This window comes from Chiroxiphia lanceolata, chromosome 3 (assembly GCF_009829145.1).
Source record: "Chiroxiphia lanceolata isolate bChiLan1 chromosome 3, bChiLan1.pri, whole genome shotgun sequence".
Classification (NCBI taxonomy): Eukaryota; Metazoa; Chordata; class Aves; order Passeriformes; family Pipridae; genus Chiroxiphia; species Chiroxiphia lanceolata.
Window position 1 is genome coordinate 94,829,044 of NC_045639.1, and position 22,642 is coordinate 94,851,685.

Here is a 22,642-nt window from a genome sequence, read left to right on the forward strand (position 1 = left end):
GTTTTAGGCATCACAATACGAAAAGAACATTGAGTTATCAGAGAGCATTCAAAGGAGGGCCATGAGGATGGTGAAGGATCTTGAGGGGAAGTCATATGAAGAGTGGCTGAGGTCATTTGGTCTGTTCAGCCTGGAGAAAAAGAGACTGAGGGGAGACCTCATTGCAGTCTACAACTTCTTGGTGAGGGGGAGAGGAGGGGCAGGTACAGTTCTCTTAACTTTCATGAACAAGACTCGAGAAAAGGGCATGAAGCTGAGTCGGAGGAGGTTTAGATTGGGTATCAGGAAACTTGTTTGACCCAGAGGGTGCATAAGTACTGGAACAGGCTCCCCGGGGAAACGGCTACAGCACTGAGCCCATCTGAGTTCATGAGGTGTTTGGACAATGCTATCAGTCACATGGTGTGACTCTTGGGGTGTCCTGTGCAGGGCCAGGAGTTGGATTTGATGATCCTGATGGATCCCTTCAAAGTCAGGATATTCTATGACTCTGTGATGTAATTTCATCTCTAGTGAGAAGACCTTTAGGAAATACAGTAGAGACACTTAGTTTTTCTAATTATAGATACTACTAGAAAAATATCAATTCTCAGTAGGAAAGTATTGAACTCATCAAGTCCAAATTTGAACTTCAAATCCTGCGTCAGCAGGATACAGCAGGAATAGAAGAGACAAATTGAACCTAATAGCGTTTCATCCAACTTTACCTTTTGCATACATTACAAATTAGAGTAGTAGACAAAACTGCTCTAAACTAACCATTTCAGAATCCTGCACCCCTGCTGCCCTTATATGGCAAGAGTCTTCATAATGGCATTAAGAAACGAGAATCACTTAGGAACATTCATCCACGGAGAAATTCCAAGGATCAAGGAGCAACAGAAGAGTGTCCTTAAGTCGCTACTAAATTATTTCTCCACAATAAAATTTATTTCTCTATAAATTGCACATCACCTTAATATTTTAGAATAAATGGATGAGAGTTTCTACTTAAAAAGGTATTTTCACCAATGTAAATGTTATAAGCATGCTTGGTTTTAGATCACTATGTTAGGGAAAACAGCTTTATTTCAGTAAAATATATTTAGTTTGCTATCATTGGATCACATATCTTATATTGATGTTTTGAAGTAACTTTATAGAATAAGTTACTTTTATAAAAGCTTCAGCCTTCGATGACAGCTTATTTTAATCGTAAATATTTCAAAATATTTGTATTTGAATGAGTGCTCTTTTATTTCCTGAAACATTTTTTTCCTTTTAACACTATGTCTTTCTCTTGCCCTGCCCATTTGCAGGTTCTTTCTATGTATGTCTTTATTTTCATGGAAAGGGTCTGGGCAGTCTGTTCCTGCAAGTCTAAGTGCACGTCTAACCTAGGCAGTGCATAGGTTTCCTTTGTAACCTTCAAAAACACACAAGTCTTATAGTGAATAATTTAATTTTGTCATTTACTTTAGGATGATTTTGTGACAGACATCAACATAGGTATGAGTTGGTTGTCCAAGTTGAGTGGGCTTAATTTGTATGCTGCAGTCAAACTGATGACTTCGATTTTTTTTCCCCTTTGTTTCTTTGTTATTTGTTTTGCTCTTTTATTTGTTTTGTTGGTTTTGTTTTTAAAATCAGATACACAAACTTGCTCAATTTAAAAGAAACACTTAGCCAGTGCATTTGAAAAAAATCATTCTGGTCATAAGATAATTTTAAGTATTGTTGAGAGTCACTGTGTGGTGTTGTTTCTTGTTATTTCAGAAGGGTTGTAGGTGTTTCATCTAGTTGCAGCAACCTATGGTAAAAAAGCAGTAAAATATGCAGCAGATATCTGTAGAAAAGACAGTAATTAATCATTTAACTAATTCTTTGTATGCATGTGGTAAAATAAATAACGTAATTATTTTCACAACAGCCAGCAAATCCAATCAATATGTGCTTTGTTGCATTTCTAGTATGTACAACAGTAGGAAGAATAAATATTCCTGATAATTGATTGAATTCCTTTCAATCTTAATGAACAAAGGAATCAACTATTCAAATGGTACAGTTTAAAAATGTGCCTGTTTAATTCAATGGCCATTGATGTTTCAAGCTTGGTCTTAAAATCTCATTTATTAATTCAGTAGTAGTTTAAATATTTTACTTAATATACAAGGAATTTAAAAAATAGTCTAGAAATGATGAGTGTTTGCTCAGCACGCTGCTTGAACTTCTCAGTTGAAGTCAGGTTTGTTTCAGTAAGAACTGAATATATGATGAATATTGACACGTAGGTTTAGGCCACAACCATCTATAAGTATTATCCAAAGGTAGCAATTAGAATTAAAATATTTCAGTAAAAATCCTGTTTGATGCAATCTATATTTTAATAGTGTCATCTAGCCTTATTGCCTTGTATTAGGATGTATGGCACAAGTCAGCAGCATCCATTTTATGAGTAGCTTACTGCTGTACCAAGAATGAATGAGAACATAAGCTTACTTTTAAGCATCCTCTTCTTTTCTGAAACCACTCTGTTGCATCTTTTCATGTGTTAAAGGTTCTTGGCAGCTGAAATAAAAAGATTCACTGCTAAGGGGACTAGAGATGACTGTATTTTGCAGAACTTCTCTATCATGAAGATCTCTAATAAATTCAAAGATAAAAATCAGACTAGTAGAGAAGAAAATGTATTCTTCCAAGCAGCATATTGTATTTTACAGGTCCAGATTAAGATCTTTCATGCAATTCAGTCTTTAATGTGGCTCTTCAGTGCAGCAATCTTTTCTTTTTCGCTGTGGTAAAGCAGGTGTAAACCATAAGCATGCCATTTTTAATTTAGCAGGTCCTGATCCTGTCAGTATATCTATACAACTTACTAGCTGTTGACAAGAATCTGACCTCTCTTCAGTAACTCGTTGAGATAAAGGCATTTTCTAGGCTGGTGTCTGAAGCACGAATTTTTGAAAGGGACAGCTTGGATTTTGATATACACCATCATCAAAATGGAAAGAACAATTCACTCCAGCTTGATGTTGTTAATATAATAAAGAATAATATGTTTCCGTTAGCTGCATGGGAGCGGGTGGAATTCAAAAAAGAAAGCCTGATGACTTTTGGTCCAGCTGTCAAGAAATTCATGTGTTGTCCAGCTTGCAGCTTTCAGAAATGGACACTAATGGCCATTCACATTGTCAGATATGCCAGCAAGGATTTTCTTTCTGCCAGTAATGGCAGTGATGTTTGGACAGAATTTGAGGTAATTGTAGGCATGTATATAATTATGTAAGTAAGACATGTTTGTCTTATGCCACAGCAGAGCCAAGAAAGCATTTAGCAAGCAGTAAGTAGAAGAAGGTCAGGGAGAGGGTTATCATTCTTGACATTGATGTGTTCTCTTTTGTACTGCATAGCAGAAGCTGAGCTCTGAAAAACATGCAGTGAAGCAATCCTTGTCCCTTTTTTGATTGCTTGGACTTGACATTTAACATGTTTTCCCTTTATTACTGACTGTTCACATACAACCTAGTATAATAAGGTATTTCAATCTCTGAATATTTAGGTTCTCTAGTTCATCCCCAGATACCAGAATTTGTTTGTTTTCTCTTGATCATTCTTTCAATTTTCGGACCAATTCTAACTAGGTAGGAAACTCTAGTTTCCTAACTAAACTGTGATAATATTATGTAATGATTAGAATAACAGAGATTTGAGGATTCAGAGTAGTGTTTCATCCTGCTTTCAACTTTCTCTTTGCTTTTGGGGACGTAATATTGCTTCTTAATGTCAAGTATACCAAAAAAAGTCAATTATAAGTGGGTTTCACATAGAGTTTTGTGACATTCTGGTAGAATATTCTATAATTTTTATCATCAGACCAAAGTAGCATATACAAAATATTACAGAAAGTGTAAACATCTAGCAGAAAGAATTTTACCTAAGTATTAGAATCTGTTAAAGATAATTACATAGTATAATACCATATTTAACAGTTACCCAGAAAATTACTTTGAAGATTTTCTTTTGATCATAGTTTGTTTAAATTCTGTATACTATTTAACAAATGGTAGAAAGAGCTATATTACAAACACACTGTTAGTGTTCTATGCAGTCACTGTCATAACTTTCTGTAAATCAGAAGAATATGTAAAAATAAGTTTATACAGATCTAAGACTTCGACCCTGTTGCTCTCAACACACAGGAATGCTGAGTTCAACCAAAATACAGATTTCTTGATGACAGGAAGTGAACTTCAAATTTACATTCACATAATTCAGCCAGTACATTGCTATCTATAAGCAATTTAGTCACAATGTCTTTGTTAGGTGCTTATTTATTTAATAATAGTGAGCTTGGAGCAGATCTTTTTAAATTTTGTTTTCTATTCAAGAACGAGATGGGTGAGGAAATGCAGAAATAAGGGCTGATTCACTTAAGATGCATCTGAACACTGGATTCTCAAATTAGTGAACAAGAGTCTATATAAAGACATGGAAACATTTGTCGAATCGTGGAATACAGAGTGGTTGACCAAAAGAATGACATTAGTAAACTTGCAACAAAACCAAAATCATTGAAGTTAATAACATTTTTGTCATTATTTGGAATATTATAGTTCCATATAGTGACGCACATAAAGTTCCTAGTGCCCACATGAAGTCACCATAACATCATTTGAAAGTTTGTTATATTGGTAGAATACCAAAATTTGTAAATACCATGATAGAAATTGCTGGCAATCTTTAAAATATGTTTAGACATTTTCCTAAATTATACATTCCAGTACACAAAAGAACTGCTTCAGGGAGATCCTGTTTCTTGCAGCTATAAAATAATTCTTTATGTGCTAATTTGAAAATTTTCAGTTTAATAACTCTTGCATCATTTTTATGAAGACTACACTTCATACCTTTATAGCTCTCACTCAGAATTATAATGATTTGTCATTATCTTCATTCCTGATAAGAGTGTAGCATAATAAAACTAAAGGGCACAGGACATAGAAAGGATATACAGGACTATAGAACTTATTTCCAGGAAAGTAAAAAACTGGCAGAGCAATCAAAATTTCTGGTGAAAGTATAAAACTACTTCAAACTTCCATGCCCTTTATTAGGAAGAATTTATTTACTTCAACTGAACTTTGAGCTGTTAAAGTTGGAATTGTGTGAAGTATGAAACACAAAATTCTTATGTGTGCATTTAATATTCGTAAGGCATTTATATTTGAGTGATGAAAAGTAAATACATAGAGGTTTAGGGCATAAAATTAAAACCCTGTCTGTATCAAAATGTGTGAGCAACGTCTGTAAGAAAACTATATTTCCCTAGGAAGACTAGGGTCCCAGTGACTAATATCACATATTGTTTCATGCTGAACCATCTGGAAAAACAGACTCCAAAATGTTAGATATCAGAGTAAAGTCAAATATTATGTAATCTCTGTACTAAACACTGTCCAGCTGCATTTACTGTCACCAGAAGGGTTAGATTTCATAGGAAGACAGTGAGAATTGTAGTCAGTTAATTTTTTTCACATAAGTGAATTGAAGGATGCACAGTATCACATTCAGACAAGTATCATGTTAGTTTGATTTTTATAGAATTTTATTCTAATAAATTCTAATAATCTCCTCTCACACCTTGTGGAAGTAATTTCCATTCTGTTCTGGCTTCTACACATCATATTGTAATAAAAAATCCCAGCTATTTATTTATGTTTCAGTAGTAAGTTTCTGTAATTAATAAACAACTTCAAAATTAAGATTATACATTTTAAATTGATTTTTGACTTCAAAAAAAGTTTTTAACATTAAAAGGAGAATGAGATTCTGTTGTCGGACCATGAACTTATGAACTAATTCTTCTGGTCTTTCTGTTTTCAAAGAAAAACTTAAGAGCACATAGTTATTTAATCTAGTCCACAATTTCTCAACTGTCTTAGCTTAGATAGAAGAGTTTATATTTGTTTTTCAGTAGGACTGACTAATAAACTACTCTAGCTAGGCACCCAAGGAAAAAAAAGCAAAGTGATATGTACTTGAAAAAAAGCAGAAGCTTGTACTTCAGGTTGTAAAATTTAGGAGAACACATTTGAGAAATTAGTAATCATGAAGAATCTTTGTGAAACTAATCTTCTGTTTCCTAACACCTGCCTTAAAAACAAAGAAGAACAGACTGTCCTGTCACACTTACACAAAGATTTAGTTTTGGGTTAATTTCTGAACTTCTTTACAGTCAATGAAGTTGTCTAAACATAAGGAACAACCAATAAGTTCTGATCATTTTTTGTTGAAAAGAGAGAATATGCATAAAGTGTATTCCCTCTTTCTCTCTCCACTTTCTTCAAAAGAATAAGAAAGGATTAAAAAAACTTAACAAAAAAAACCCCAAGCTGTTCGACAAACTAGAATTGTAATACTTGCTTAGAGATAATAAAACCGTGTAGCAACATGACATAGTAATTTATACAGTCACAGTATATAATCTTTGTGCTTCAGTCATACTGCTTGTATTCTGTAACACAGTTCTGAAAATTTCCGTGTTTTAATCAAAATTTCAATTTAGTGTTGAAATGAATTTTTAATTAACTTTATCTTAAAAAAAAATCTGTGTACACTTGTCTATGTTTTTTCAATCTTTGTGTTTACTTTTCTCAGCTGTAGGCCTTGCTGCCTGTCCAGAACCAGTAATTCCTAGCAATGGGATTAAATCAGGAGATAGATATATGGTGAACGATGTTTTGTCATTTCAGTGTGAACCAGGATACACATTACAGGTATTTCTTTCTTTCTTTTTTTCTTTGAATTATACACTTTGGAATAATTGCAATAAAATGGCAACAGATCCACCCAAAACCTATTCTAATGAAGAATCTGTAGTGTGTACATAGAGGTGATTTAAGTAGAGCCTATTTGAGTGCTCCCACACTATAAAGCTACAGATGTGTGACATTTCTGGCCTTCAATAAATCTGCGATGACAAATCTTGTCTTAGATCAACATACAATCGAGGAGTAGACCATTAAAATGGACATGGAAATAACAGGGTTAAAATGTTTCCCATAGGAAATTATTATAGTACTATGCTATGTAGTACTGTGGTTTTCCTACTTTGGCACTGATTTCTCTAGGTGAAATTGTAACCATGGTGGTAGAAATACATCCTGAGATTTCATATTTTGCTCAGGAATTGTAAAATTTCTAAATCAAATTTTATTCATGCTAAATATTCTCTTAAAAATCTTTCAAGAAAAAAAAAATTAAAATTACTTTACTGATTGGGGAGGTTTTCTGTTTACACACTGGTTTAGTTTCCCATGGTAGATGTGATCGAGCTGCTGTTTATTAATGTCTAAGACCAAAAAGTTTTTCTTCCCTCATTAGTTTGTCTAGTTCATTTACATATATTCCACCACTAGTATGATACATTGAAAACACCTGAGTTCAGAATCTTTCGGTTAGTAACAGGTCCCACTCAAGCCAATGTAAAATCTGTATCAGAGAAAGCCAAGTATCACAACTTCTGCTCCAGACAAAGTTCCCTACCTAAGGACAGCCAATTCAGTGTTCCCTCGGCCTATATAGGATTTTTCTTAGTTCTCAGTATTCCTTACCATTCTTCTAAAATTCTGACAGGATTCAGACTGAATATCTTAGCTCTAAGATGGCTGTGGAAACACCCACACATTAAAAATGTTTCTAGGTAATCAGAAACATACTTACCTTTTCAGTCATGTATGACAGATAAAGGGTCAAATATTAGTTTAAATATTATGCTCTTTACATGTATAGCATGACTTAAAACAGAAGCATTCCAGATCCATAGCAAAAAAGATTCTGTTATACGAGTATCCTATTAATTAAAAAAGATTTAAGACTTGAGCACAATAATGCCTACTCTACCCATCACTGCTTATTTAATGGTTTGAAAGTTGCTTAAAAGCCAGCTGATGGTTCATATATAAACTAGTTAAGCTTTTTGCTTTCCAGCAAAATAAAAATTAATATTATTTTGAAAATATCTATAAGTATAAAACCTTGAAGTTTTGGAGTTACTTTATTTTCTCTGTTTCTTCTTTCCCTTACATTATCCTTTGTAGGTAGCATGTCAGTAAAAAAATGAGAGATTTGATAACATTTTTATGCTATGGTCCCTTCAAAAGGACTATCTATCATTAAAGCTTGGCTCCCAAATAGGTTCTGACTTCCATTTAAAGACTTTTATTGGGCCATGAACAGTTTTCTATTTCAAAGTGGCATTAAACTAAGTATATGATGAAATGGCATATTCTACAGATATATCTAGATTGCTATAGCCAAGGAAAAGATATGGGAACTGAAATTCGATCTTTGGTGCTATTTATTTTTTAGAATGTTTTTTGGCCTAGGTGAAATATCACAGTTTAGTAACTATCACAAGCCACAGATTTTTCCTTACAGGCAGTTTTCATTGTGACACTTTGTTTTCGAGGAGAATTCAGAAGGAAAAGGTTAAGTAGGTAGATATACAAAACTGTGCATTTGCCCTCAAGGCTAGAAAACAAGCTCACACACTTCCACTGGTACAGATGTAGCTTATATATCCTTATAGTGCTTTTTGGTATGCATTGAGCTAAATTTAGAATTATTCATCCCTAGACTCAGGACAGTCTATATGAGAAAAGGTATTATTGCATTTTTAATTACATGGATTCGGAATAGATAAACCCTCAAGATACAGCATCCTCAAATTTTCTGTCTGTACTTAAAATAGTACAGCTGAATTATTGAGGGGGACGGATAACTGTAGACTATGAATCCTTCAGAAGTGGTTGGAATGAGCATGGGAAACCTTTTGAAAGTACACATTCTCAGTCCTGACTTGATGTTTTGAATCTATTCTTACTTAGAAAATAATCAGAAATGTGAGTTCATAAATACAGTATTAGTATAAAGTAATCCTGTGATGAGGAGATCTGCATGCAAGAAAACCTCGATCTGTGTTAAAGCTAAATTTCAATACACTGTGTATGTCACTATCACAAAACCAAGCAATTTATTTTTTTTTATTCAGTTCTTATCTGTAACCCTTGAATATGACTAATTTCACTTTTGTTTTTATACTTACAGGGATTCTATCATGAAATACTTCCTTAAAATATCATAGTATATTGTTCCTTAACTGTATTTTTATTTCTATTTCCATACATATAAATACTTAATACTAACTGTGGAATCTGACATATATAAAAACTAGTTTCATGAGCTTGTCTAAAGTGTAAAACAAAAGACCTTCAATATTCAAATTCAATAGAAAAGAGTTTAAATATTTTCGAAATATTAATGGGAATTTCTATTCTGTATGGACTCTGCTGTAAGAAAGTGCATACACATGTATGTTCCTTAGACAGGACAAAAAAAATGGTTCCAAATTAAAATGAAGTAATGATGAAAATAAGGTTCTATGAGGCACAGTATGTTTGCTATTCAAAAATATAGATCACAACTTTGCAGGATATTTTTTTTCACTCTGGCAGTGAATTTATCCTCAGTCTTTAGAGAACATATTCACAGCTAGCAATAACAATCAGATGTGGATTAGTTTATAATTGAGACTTACCAGAAAAGTCATAGAGCTCAAACTACTACCTGGAGATGCATAAGAAAGGTAATTGCTAGCTGTAGGATTAAGTGTCTCCCCACAGGAGGGAACTTTAAAAGACTGAAATCAGAGTGTGCTCTTGTTGAAAAGAGGCTTCAAGCCAGAGGAATCATTTAATTTTATTTTTCAAAAGATCTTTTATAGGCCATTTTACGTTTTGCCTTACTGTGGTAGTTAAATTACAGCTTCCCCCTCGACTCACATCATAGACATGCAATCACAGAAGACTGGAAAGAGAGAGTAAAATAAAACAATGCAATCATAGAAGACTAAAAAGAGGGAATAAAATCAAACAACGAATATTGCATTAAGTAAATTATTCAAAGCGAATACATTTTGCAAGTAACTAAGATGACACTAAGTGCATGCACATTTTTTCCTTTAAAAAGGTTGCTTTCAAGAAAAAGCTTTTTATTCAATTGTTATCAATTTGTAGTGTTTTTATAAGAAAAAGACTAATTTAATTTCTCACCATTCTTGTGAAAACTGATTTTTTTTTTCTTCCAAGTAATTTTCTGGATATACTTCAGTTTGGCTTTCAGAAGCTAATTGCCTAAATATATTCAACAAAATGATTAATTAAACTAGTTTTTTTCCATACAATTCTATATGAACTTTATTCAGTGTAGCATGTGTAAAAATTCCAATTAATGTGAAAGTAATTTCATCAAATGAATTTTCCTTTACTGTAGTTTATTTGTTCGTTCTTTTTTTTTTTTTAATGTGAATATGATTGCTATGGACAAATTATACTTAAATAAGTCTTCATATTATATTGACAAGATGTACTACCTTACTAAATACTCTTAATAGACTTAATAGATTTTTTTCTTAATAAACTCTTAATACACTTGATAAAAATAAACAAGAGATCTTAAGTAGCTTGTACAAGTTTTTATATCCAAATGATTAAAACAGGAACCAAACCTTGTTCTCAGTCCCACGTCTCAATCTTTGTATCAGTTGCTTTCACTCTGTCAGTTTATTCAGTTTTCGCATCCCAACAGCAGAATGCATAACCGAGTTCAAACTGACAAAAAAAGACTTTGTTTGAGCTACTGTTAAGTTTTCAGTTTGAACTGTTACCAGAGCAAACCAAGCTGGGACCAGTTTGCAGTTGGTCCTAGGCAGCCACCCTGAAGTATGTTGGATTAGACTTTGCAGGTTACAGCCACGTTGTATTTCACTTCCAGCTGCCACATGCTTCTGCTTGGTTCTTGGGATTTTTCTTAAAAATAGGCAGAGTAAATTAAACACGACAACTAAATAAAGAGACACTTGTACAGCTGAATGCCAAGGTATTGCACGTACGCAGTGGGTCACAATGGGAGGCCATGTGAGAGGTCAAGGCCTGCCGGTAATTTGTTGATGACTGTCTTGGTATGGTCCACATCCATACCATCTATAACAAGTAGATGTAGAATAAATTCCTCTCTGTGTCTGTACTGCTCACTCAGAGCAATGGTTGATTCATTCCAGACTGCAGCTTAAAAATCAACCCCTATGCTTCCACTGGGGATGGAATACACTAGAATCGAAATAGAGAGTGAACTAACTTGACCATATTAATGCATGTAGTTAGCTGCTTTTGTTTTATGACCATACTTTTATTTAGTGAAAAATGTGAAGGCGTTTTCAAGTTAGCAGAGGAAGAGTGTTTTAGAACATTTATCCATTAGAAAAATAAGAACACAAAACTGAAATATTTGAAAATAGTGTTTCATAAATTCATTCAAGTAATTATAATGTAGTTGGCTGACATAAGAAAAGACACTGATTAGATTATCCAGGAGGTCCTCTGTAGCTCTACCTTCCAGGAAAGTCCCGTAATGAGTATCTGTAATCTAATATTTCCCCTTTCCAAACAGGGCCGTTCTCATATTTCTTGTATGCCAGGAACAGTTCGACGCTGGAACTATCCATCTCCTCTCTGCATTGGTATGGATCCTTACTTGTTTTCACTGTTCTGACCATCAATCAGAAGAAACTCCTGGCTTTGTCACGCCTGTTGTTCCTCAACTTAATTCTGTTTTGTTCAAAGCATTTTTGAGTTTCCGTTTGTATCCATGAAATACAGGAAAAAAAAGAGATAATTTTTTCTTTATATATAGTGTATATGCCATTTAAAAAAAATACCGTGGGCAAAGGAGGAAACCCATTGTTTAGCTTGTCCTCAATACCCTGCTTTGAATCAGGCTGGATCTTCTTCATAAAGGAGAGGAAACTAACACGTTCCTTTGCTCTGCTTGGAGAACCTTCTCAGGAACAAGGCAGGTCATGCAGGGCACCCAGGAGATTTCCCAAAGAAGCAGGCAGCAGAGAGCAGCTCTGATGCCAAGCCTTCAGCAGTGGTGGAATGAAAAGGAGTTTTAGGGAACCAGAAAAGGCTGTCTCTTTTCATCTAAGAAAGCTGTTAAATCATGCTGAGTTAAAAAGTAAAGTTAATTTTTTTAAGGACAATAACACCTTACTCTAACAGATCTGTGTAGAAAATAATCTTCTGCAGTATTCTTTCTTGGTTAGACAAAATTTATGAGAATCAAGACTCTACTGTCTTCTGGCATGCTTATTTCAAGAAAAAGCAGGAATTGAGGGGTGAGAAGCAGAAGTCCATCACAGTGTTCTGCCACTTCAGCTTTGAAATACATTCAGTGAATGCTTTTAATTTTAATAACCAGTCAGCAAAAAGCTGTTCCTATGAGCCTCATATCTAAGAGGAATTTTAAAGAAGGGATGATATAGAGCAATATTAATGTGAAATGGTTTTAAAGACTCCTTGTCAAGTTGAACCTATGTATTATTTTGTATTGTCAGCTTCTACAGAAGCAGTCACTTCTGATTAATATGAAAGCAGTGTAAGTCCTTCAAATCAGTTTTAGACATGGAAAATTTATTCATGGTGGTGTGTTTTGGGGTTTGGGCAGATTTGTTGTTTTCTTTTTGTGGTAATCTTCTGTTTCACCTTGTATATTATAGTTCCTATTTGCAAACAGTGTCCTCATTGAATTATGAAATTGTGCTATCCTGCAAGCTAAAATACCCCTAAGAATACTAATAAACCCTTAAAACATTATCCCCCCTTCTCCTGTCTCCAGCCCTTAAAATGTTGATTTGTATAGAATGCAAACCAAAATCTATTCTTTTCACTAAACAAGATGCTTAACATTGAAAGGACTTAGAGATATTTGAGAAGTTTGAGACTGATTTCTCAGCTTTTTAGAGGAGTTCTTCCTATTTTGATTCAATTTTTTGGTGTCATCTAATCAGTAGATTATTTTAATTTTTCAGTACAGTTATTACAGCAGTGTCAGAGTATCACAGTTGTGTTATAAGATCATGTATCAATGTAATACCTGGCATGAAGGTTCACAGGCTTTAAAGTAATGATTCCTCAAATAATAAATATAAATGACAATATTTTAATTTGGTTTCTTGAAGTTACTCTTCCTTCATATTACAATCCTAGCAAAGGTGTAAATCAGGCATTTGTTTGCAAGTTGCTTCACATATTTATACCTTAGTTTTATGTAATCTGAAAAAATGCAAATGGGTTTTCGATTTCCAAACACATGAATTTGCTGAATTGAAGCATACTGATAGAAAGTGAAGAATAATTCTGTTACGCAACTAGCCTACCCTCTTTCTGAATTAAAGCAAAAAACAGTGTTGGGGGGGGTGTTGCTTGTTTTTAAATTCAGGTGTGGTTTTAGCTATATTGACTAATAGATCTGCTTCTACATCATGGATCAATATCATAAGTCAGTTTAATTCCAAATTTGTTGCTCTGATTGTGAAGCATATCTCAACATAGCACCAGATATTTTTAACCATAATTTTCAAGCTGAGAAAATGGGTTACCAGGTCTATGTGTGCAACTGTGCAATTGTAGTTAAATAACAGTTAACAGATGGCATTAAATAAACATTTTACTCTAAATCAAATTATATTTTTTGTTTCTCCTTCATGAGGAATGTTTTGATTGTGATAAATTTCACTGCTTTGGGGTCATGGGGATAAAATGGAAAATCCATTTTTTAAATTAAACATATGTCAAATATTAAGAAGTAATATTATTAAAAGATACAGTGACTTTCTTTTTATTTTTAATAGCTAAATGTGGTGGAACACTGACAAACATGGGTGGTGTGATCCTAAGCCCAGGTTTTCCTGGAAATTACCCTAGTAACTTAGACTGTACATGGAAAATTTTATTACCTATTGGATATGGTAAGTAAACTTACATTAGAAGATCAATTATTTGCAATCATCACATTAAAATATATATGAGTATTCTGATTTCTGGTATGCAGTAGATTTTATGCGGTGAATGTACTGTGAGCCTCTAACATAATTGCTTGCTATCTTTTAATTTGAAAATGGTTGGCAATTTAAAAATATATCTTTGTCAAAGCACCTTCATATTAACTTGTTGTGTCTTGGAAACTGACTTCAAAGCAAATGAAACATGTGACATGAAGATATATCAGATAAAACAATGTAGCTTCTAAATTAACTAATGATCTTTTGTTTAATGTCCTTTCATTTTTCTTTAACTGACTTTTTAACAGTATTTTAATGTTCTATAAAAATGGACAAAACCTCATTTCTAGTACTATGAATTTGGTTAAAAGCATTCTCAAATTGTATTTCAAATCCTAACTTACAGTTGCCAACTTAGAAACTTTCTAGGTTTACATTAAAACTATTGTCATACAGAAAATATCTTCACAAATAAGTAATAATTGTGTTGAGAAGGCAGTCATGGATAATAAGGAATGTATAAGTTCATATATTAAAACACAATCTTCTATCATTACCAGAAATAAAAGACGAATAAGTTTTCTTGCTGTGATACTTTATGTGAATTCAATGCCAGTGCTCAAATAAGAAAATTCATTTTAAAAAATCACTATTATATTCACTATTCTTATCTCAGGAAATTAGCTTATTTTCCATATTCTCAATTTGCATTCATATGAGGGATTTTTGTAGTGAAATGTACTACTTACATAGTATTTTACCCAGTTAATTTGTAGAAATACTGTTCTACTATTTAGAACAGATCCCTTTACCAGTGCATACCCGTTAAAACTGATCCATCATAGTTATAGATAGCCTTAGTAGCCTTAGGTATCCTTATAACCTTAGAAGAACCACAGACAGAACATTCCTTGCTAGTTTGGGCATTCTGCAGATACATCTGCAGAACATATAAATGCTAAGCAACTGTTCTGAAGCCTGTCGTCTAGTCACATTACTACAATATTGCCTTTGAAAAATAGTTCTTCATATTTCTCAGAGTTGCTCTTTTTCTTTAAGCTTTTCCATGTAGAAAATGTTTCATGAATTAATTGCACAAGAGTGTATTGTGTCCTGTTATTATTCCTTTCATTTCTCCAAAAGTCTCTGGTAGTGGTAATCCTATAAATAGAAAAGACAATGGTTTTGTTTGGCAAGTGATTTAACGGGTACAAGGTGTTCATAGAATTAATCTATCATTGCCTTCTCCAGTTGCAGTACTCCAAAGGACACTTTTTACCATAAAGTTCCTGCTGAGATATTTTTCACAAACTGTTGGACAATTATCCATAGTTAATATATTTACATCAAGTTTAAAAATTGTGATTCATGCGATCGTTCACAGAGTACTTTCTCTGAAAAGCTTGGATATTATTTTTGTTACAAGTATAAGCTTCTGTATTTAAGAGCTGTTTATGTACAGACATTCTACTGTATCGAAATAATCGTGTACTTAAAATCCAACTATAAAACTGTCAAAGCTAAGTGTGTCCCGAAGTGTAGTGCTATCTTCGTTACATAAAAATATATCGATCATGCAAAAGAAGACAGTAAAATCCAAATATTTTAATAAAAAATATATAATTTCAGGTGAGTTTTGGAGATTTTGAAAAGATTTCAGATAGTTGTTAATTGATTAAAATTTGTAAAAAAGTTAGCTCAACTCGTAATTCTCATTATCCAGAGTATATTCGAGTCAGAGGGGAAGTGCTGTTGCAATTAGAGTAGAAAGAAACATAATTATAGCTTGACCAGATAATGATTTATTTTCTGTAGCTATCAGTTTTATTTTGTGTAATTTTATGTAAGAAATTATTTGGTGTAGAAAAATTTTACTTTGACATATCAAATTGACATTTGAAAATTGTATAAACTTGGAGTTAAGGCTTGAGGGACACATACAGTGTGTTCTCTAATTGAAATTAGCATGTTTGAAAAACCTTTAGGAAAAAAGTATGTTCATGTTTAAAGTTTGGCTATTTTAGGTAGTTTATTTTATTTTTTTTAATTACTGCTAAATCTACTTTTTTACTTCTAAAACACAAAGCTTTTCTATACGAGACATAGAAATTCCTTCTCAGAAATGAAATTGGAATGATTCAGTGTTAAAGGTTTTCCACTGCTCATCAGAGACTGTTTCATAAAAGCAGACTGCTTTTATTTAAATGCCTAAACTAGGATTTGGGGTCTATATAAATATGCCAAATTTGATTATCTGCTTGTCCCTTTAGCAACTTAAATATAATATTAAGTGACTGTTCAATTCTTTATAATTTCTGTGCTGCTGACATCCAGTCTCTGTTGGGAATCACTGAATTCTGATGCTGAAGTCAAGATGTTTCCAGGCTGCTTGTTGTCCTACCTCAACTCAAATCCTGAGGGCATTGTAAAATTGTACCTTCACTCAAGTCAGACTAACCATATCAGACATATAAGAGATGGCTGGTATTAAGACTTTGATACATTCTGTATGTACATCTCTATTGACAGCATTGGATTAAATTTTCTTATTCAGCAGCTGAAATACTTGTTTTGATATCTCCCACTCTGCATAGGTCAGAGAAAGTACTAGAGCTAAATATCGCAAATTCTTACAAGTGTTCTATAAAAGCAAGTTTATTTGGTAGCTTATTTAGTTTTTCCTGAAAAAAAAATCCTTTTTTATACAATTGATTCAGTCTCAAACCACAGAGGCAAGGAAATGAGCTATAAACAAGACTGAGCGAATTACCCTGGTGATTAATCTGTAAGGTTCTCTCCTGGAGTGAATATGTCTCTACTGCTAAGTAAGACTGTCAAGAAGACTTAAGGCATTAAATATTTCGAGCTGCTTTGTTGGCTCATTTAGTAATTCTGTTTTATTCCATTATAGCTGGTTCTTCAGAGTCTACCAGAGCAAGGTTAGACCCAAGCAGTGCAGTTGCAAGTTACTTAGTGCTATTTGGCTTCCAAACCAGGGGTTCATCCCCCATTCCTCTTTTAGTATTACCCATACACACAGTTTGAGAAGCTTTAGTCCATATGAAGTAGTGCCAGTACTTCAAAACAGCTCTTTCCGTGAGATTATGCTTATACTTCCAACTGTTCAGCATTTTTGAAATGCTAAAAGGCCTGGGTCAACCACCTGACTCCCAGAGAGGGTTTGTGGTAAACTCTCCAGAGTAAGTACCTGTTGCCAGTCTGGAGTTCAGTGCATCTTATAGGACCGCATAGAGGGTGAAATGGCTCTAAAGATACACTGACCCAACCTGAAGGGAAAAGGAGACAAATATAGATGACTAGGAAAACAAGGGTAGAGTAGATAGCTGAAACTAGGTAGGTACACTTCTACCTCTGAAAGGTCATTCTGTCAACCTTCCTGGGTGCTGAGCTGATCCTGAGCCTCTATGAGAGGCCTGGCCCAGCTACAGGGATGTTCTTGTGGTAGAGTCCTGACCACACCATGACACAGCAGGATTTGTGATGTGCCTCTCCCAGAGTGTTTCTGTTGACTGGTCTAGGAATCTGACAAATCCCTGGTGCTGACTATCTGACTTCCTTTCATTGGTCCTTTAAGGTGTGGTTATAATATTTATTGGTAACCAAAAAATTGGTAACTCTTGTAATACTTAGCAGCTATTTCGGTAACTTAAGCATCCATTTTATATAGTGACTAAAATACAAACATAGTGCCTATAACAATTATTATGATTTTTTTTATTTGTATGTGTAACATTAAGCAACATGAATTATAAAAACTCTAATTTTTCTTTCTTTCTCAATACCACAGGTGCACACATTCAGTTTCTGAATTTCTCTACTGAAGCAAATCATGATTTTCTTGAAATTCAGAATGGGCCTCACCACACCAGTTCTATGATTGGCCAGTTTAGTGGAATTGAACTCCCATCACCCTTGCTAAGTACTACTCATGAAACACTTGTCCATTTTTACAGCGATCACTCAGAAAATAGGCAAGGATTTAAGTTAACATACCAAGGTAAGTAAAAACTAGCACAATGATGCTTATGGTTAGAAAGGAAAAATAGAATTGTAATTGTTTTTATTATTATTTTAAAATATATATTTGGCATATACTATATAACATTTTTAAATCTGTGGATTGTTTAATTCATAGGAATTTGTAAAAATTCATTGGAATTTTTAAAGCTGGAATTTTATTGAGTTTGAATCTTTGTTTCATTGATGTAAAAACTTGAGAACAAGGTGATATTATTTGCCAAAGGTCACATCCTTTCCATTCCATTAAGGTATACTGTTACTGAAAAATACTACTAATATTCACTGTCTTGTTTTCCCATTTATAAAACCTTGTTATATTTAATGTAATGTAATACTGTAAGAATTATTTTAAATATTCAGATGAAAACTACTTGAAAGTGTGAACTTTTTGTGGTCTTCTACTGTTGGTTTTTTCTTGATCTTAGTTGTTTCCTTGTTTGTTTGTTTTCCCATTAGTGACAATAAAAAAATCATTATTTTGCGCACATTTTTAAACTGCTAAAAAAGTGTTACTGACAACTGTTGAGCCCCATGGCAGGATCTGTACAGTTTAATAAAATGGAATTGCTGGTTGAATTCTCATCTAACTGCAGAAAGACGTTCATGCTGCCTTATTCTACAATCTTAATTTAGATAATTTGGTTATGTGTTGTGGGTTAATACCAATGGACAGTTAAGCACTATGCAGCTACTTGTTCACTTCCCTCCCACCCATAATGGAATGGGAGAAGAGAAAAAGAATAGTAACAGCTTTCTGCTTAGGAGGCAAGATAAAAAGCATAAGTGAAGGATAAGGGGAAGAAGAAAGAAAACAAAAAAAGTGATGCAAAGACAATCACTCACCACCTCCCTCAGGCAGACTGATGCCCAGACAAAGATTACTAATGTCCCTGACCCCTCTCTTTTCCCTTTTGTTGCTGTACATGATTTTATATGACATGGAATATCTCTTTGTTTAATTCAGGCCATCTCCCTGGTTGTGTCCTGTCCCAGCATGTACAGTCCCAGTCTATTCACTGGCAAAGCAGAGTGGGAAACAAAGATGGCCTTGATGTTGTTCAGCAAAAGCCAGAACACTCGTGTGTTATCAGTATTGTTTTGGCCACAAATCTAAAACACAGCACCATATGAGCTGTTGTGAAGACAAAAACCTCTATCATATCCAGGAGCAGTACAGTATTTGTTTGCATACATACACATACATACTATTATAGTTAGGTCGTATCTGTGAAATCAGTGGATAGAGAGGAATTTTCTGAGCACCTGTATTAGGGTAATACTCGTAAAGCATGCCCACGAAGAAGTCATATCTCTCTGTTGTCTGTGGAGTTTTGTTCTGTCACATTGTCTTAGAAGTAGGGAGTACTCTCACATCACACTCAGCCAGTATGAGTTTCATTCTGAGCAGTCAAACTTAATTGGGATTGGTAAATTACAGAAATGACATAAATAAAATACAAAACCATGTAGGATGATTTTGATGTAATCTCCAGTGCCCTTTGTTCTGCTTCTAATTAGTGTCTTTTTCCTTACTATAACAAGCCGTTCCTTAATGGCATTGAGTCTTTATAATCTCAGCTACATGTGAATAACTCCAGACTAACAGCATTTTCTGTCCTGAATTGGATAGTTAAGTCTTATGTTGTTTGTAGACTGTATAACCTGCTCTAGAGGCAATGCTGTAACTTGCTCAACAGGTGCATAGTTTATTACTCTTTTCTTCTATTTTTTCCTTTCTCACTTTGTCCAGTAGGACTATTTTGTCTAGTTAGAAATAAATGAGAGTGTGATGAAGAGGACACCATACAAGAGACTGCTATTTTTTCGTTCATTCTAACCATCTCTTGTATTGTTGCTTTTTAGATAACTCGCTTTCTGCTTCTCCCACTTGAAACTTGTCAGCTGTGAACAGAAGTGTCATCATGACTATCTCATTGACACTGTAAAATTTTATCCTGTTATTTAAATATAGGAAAAGCAATTCATTTAAAACCAGGACAATTTATTAAGAAATATTAAAAATTTTCATTAAATGGACCTTATAATGAAATATTTTTAACTGATGAAGATTGTGTAGTAGCATTATCAGAATAAAAAAATAATGTCAAAAAAGAATTTTTACTTATAGAAATTCAGAAACTTGTAGTAGTATTTTCCAAGTAATTATAGAAAGAATCCAGAAACATAGTTAAATTCTCAAAAATAGTAATAATTTGATAAGAACTTTCACAGTTTAGTTTTTAGTCTAATAGATATAATAGTAGATAGAAAAATCAGAACCAAGACAGAGACACAGTTAAATTAACTGACACTTGTCATCTAATTTCAAATAAAAAATACAACTAGTATTTATATCTTTGTTTCACAAAAAGTGTAGTTATGAGTGCGTTTGATTTACCAAATGCATATACATTCATCCAGTTTTATTTTTCCTGCTAATGAGAAGCAAAGCAATTTCTCCAGTAACAGTAACTTATGTAGTTCATTTTTACGTGATACTTTTTACTTATAAGGAGACTCTGAGGTGATTCATTCCTGAATGCTGCTTTGAAGAAGAACAGTATTTTAGCATATATATTAAAAAAATTATAGTTTTAAAATTGAAAAAAACCCGTACAACATAATCTGCTCAAATAAAAGGTGCTGGGAAAAAAATATTTTAAAAGGTACTTATGATTTATTGATTTTTTTTTCCTAATATGGAAAGTCGGTAACACTGTTGTGTTTGACTTTTAAGTGATTAGGGTCTGCCAGCTAAGCTCTCTCTATTGAACTTCTAATTGACTTATATTTCCTCTTCTGTCTACTTTTTCTGCATTCTACAAACAGATTTTGGACTTTTGTTCTTTAAAAATGAATTATCTTGAGTGTGTTTATTTTTCCTCATAGAGCAGAAACTTTCTTTGTTTCCCCTGAGATCCCAGATTGCATTAGTCATTTCTATTGTGAAGATTTAGCAATTCTTTCTATGATAATCATATTTTATAACTTCATATTATTGAGCACAACTAAGTTGTTCAGGATAATTTAGAACATCTAGGAAATCGTACACTCAATTCAAAACATTCATAATCTGTGAACTTCTGAAAGTGTTATGTTTCAGTGTATTCACCATTCTTCTGATGTGCTCTGAAAGAAAATGTCAGTGGTTTACGGTTACAATTTTGGTGACCGCTTTATTTTTCATCATGCAAAATATATGTTGTTTCTGATGGCTGACTTTTCATGTTCCACATCTGTTGCCCTTGATACTTAGGTACCTTTTTTCAAAATTATCTCGAGATTATATCTGAATTTTCCTACACTTTTTAATACTATACTTCTCAGTTTTACTCTCTCCCTCTTAGTTTGTCCACAATTGTTGAAATTTGACTTAAAAAATAATTCTTCACTACTCCTGTGAAGAGAAACTACTGTTTCTCTTTTCCTTCTCATTTATTCCCTGTTAGAAATGTTGTTTTCCTTTCAGTAAATGAAATGTCATGTAAGTGTTAGCCTGGTTTGTTTGGATGAAGGAACTTAGCACTGTTTTACTGTCAGACTGTCATGCTTCTTAGTATACATTTGTTATGCAATTTTGAAACTATTGGCCAGTTTTAGTCAAATTTCACAGTCCTGAAATAATGCCCTTAATGAGAGGAAAGACTGAGCATTACTCTATAGATATCAATTCAGTTTGGCTTGCTGGCTACCCAGTCAGAATATTCATCATCACAACTTGTTTTAATATGCAGTGTCTTCCCTAACTGCTATGTATGAGATATAGATGTGGGAGGGAGATAAAATATGAGACCTCGGCATAGGTGTTGCATTCAAAATTTTCATGTGGGCAAAAGGAAGCATGCCATATATAGAAAGCTAAGAATATATTTTTAGTCCAATTGGTGCTCACACCGTCACTTTTACCATTTCTATAGAAATGAATTTGTAAAGCAAAGCAGTTGGAGCTGAGCACCTGACAAACAAGTAGATGTTTTCTCAGACTTCTTCTACTTTATCCCATTTTAAGATGTCCTCATATACAATAATTGGGAAAAAAACCCTCTGTTTTTCTAATAGTGAACTTAATTTAATTTACCCTTAAAAAAAAGAGGAGTCGGCAAAAAGAATCCATAGCTGCAGTCACATTTCCCAAACCCATTCTAGCTGTCTTAGTGAATGTGTTGCATATTAGGAAGTGCCCATAAAATTGCATAACTTAATCTGATTTTTTTAATGTACTTAAATTTACATTAAAAAGGATTTAGGATTAAATTAGGGACTATTTTTCATATGTTAAAAATATTGCCATTTCTACTAACTAGAGTGCAATAAGTAATGGCATTAAGGTAGCAGACTTTTTTGCCAGGTAGATGCCTTTTTTATATACATAGCAATCTAAAAATAAAGGGAGGTTGGTGATGGCTATGCTTATTCAATAAAACTTGCATTTTATTAAAAAAATTAAGTTTTCTAGAGATCTTAGCATTTTATGAAGGATAAGTCTTTTTGATAATCCCTCATCTCAAGGGAAAGCAAAGAATATGAATATTGTAGAGTGAATGATAGAATTAATAATGCTATTTCACAATTTTTCTACTGATTTTCTGAAGACAGAAAAATGCTTAAGAGATTGAGGCTTAATATAGCCTGGGATTTTACTATTTTCTGGAGGAAGAAAAGTGTATGCACACTGAGAACAGTAAAATATTTTCTACCCATACTTTCAGGGAGCTAGTGCTG

General features: G+C 33.4%; 1 protein-coding gene across 5 annotated transcripts in view; it reads left to right on the forward strand.

Moving 5' to 3' along the window:
• The window catches only part of CSMD1 (CUB and Sushi multiple domains 1), a 1,084,078-nt gene that overhangs the window by 938,567 nt on the left and 122,869 nt on the right, over positions 1 to 22,642 (forward strand). For all 5 annotated transcript variants that reach the window (XM_032681799.1, XM_032681800.1, XM_032681801.1 and 2 more), the window contains 4 exons: positions 6,637 to 6,755; positions 11,488 to 11,557; positions 13,730 to 13,846; positions 17,688 to 17,897. In XM_032681799.1, coding sequence (XP_032537690.1) covers positions 6,637 to 6,755; positions 11,488 to 11,557; positions 13,730 to 13,846; positions 17,688 to 17,897 — 516 coding nt within the window. The remainder of the gene's footprint in view (positions 1 to 6,636; positions 6,756 to 11,487; positions 11,558 to 13,729; positions 13,847 to 17,687; positions 17,898 to 22,642) is intronic.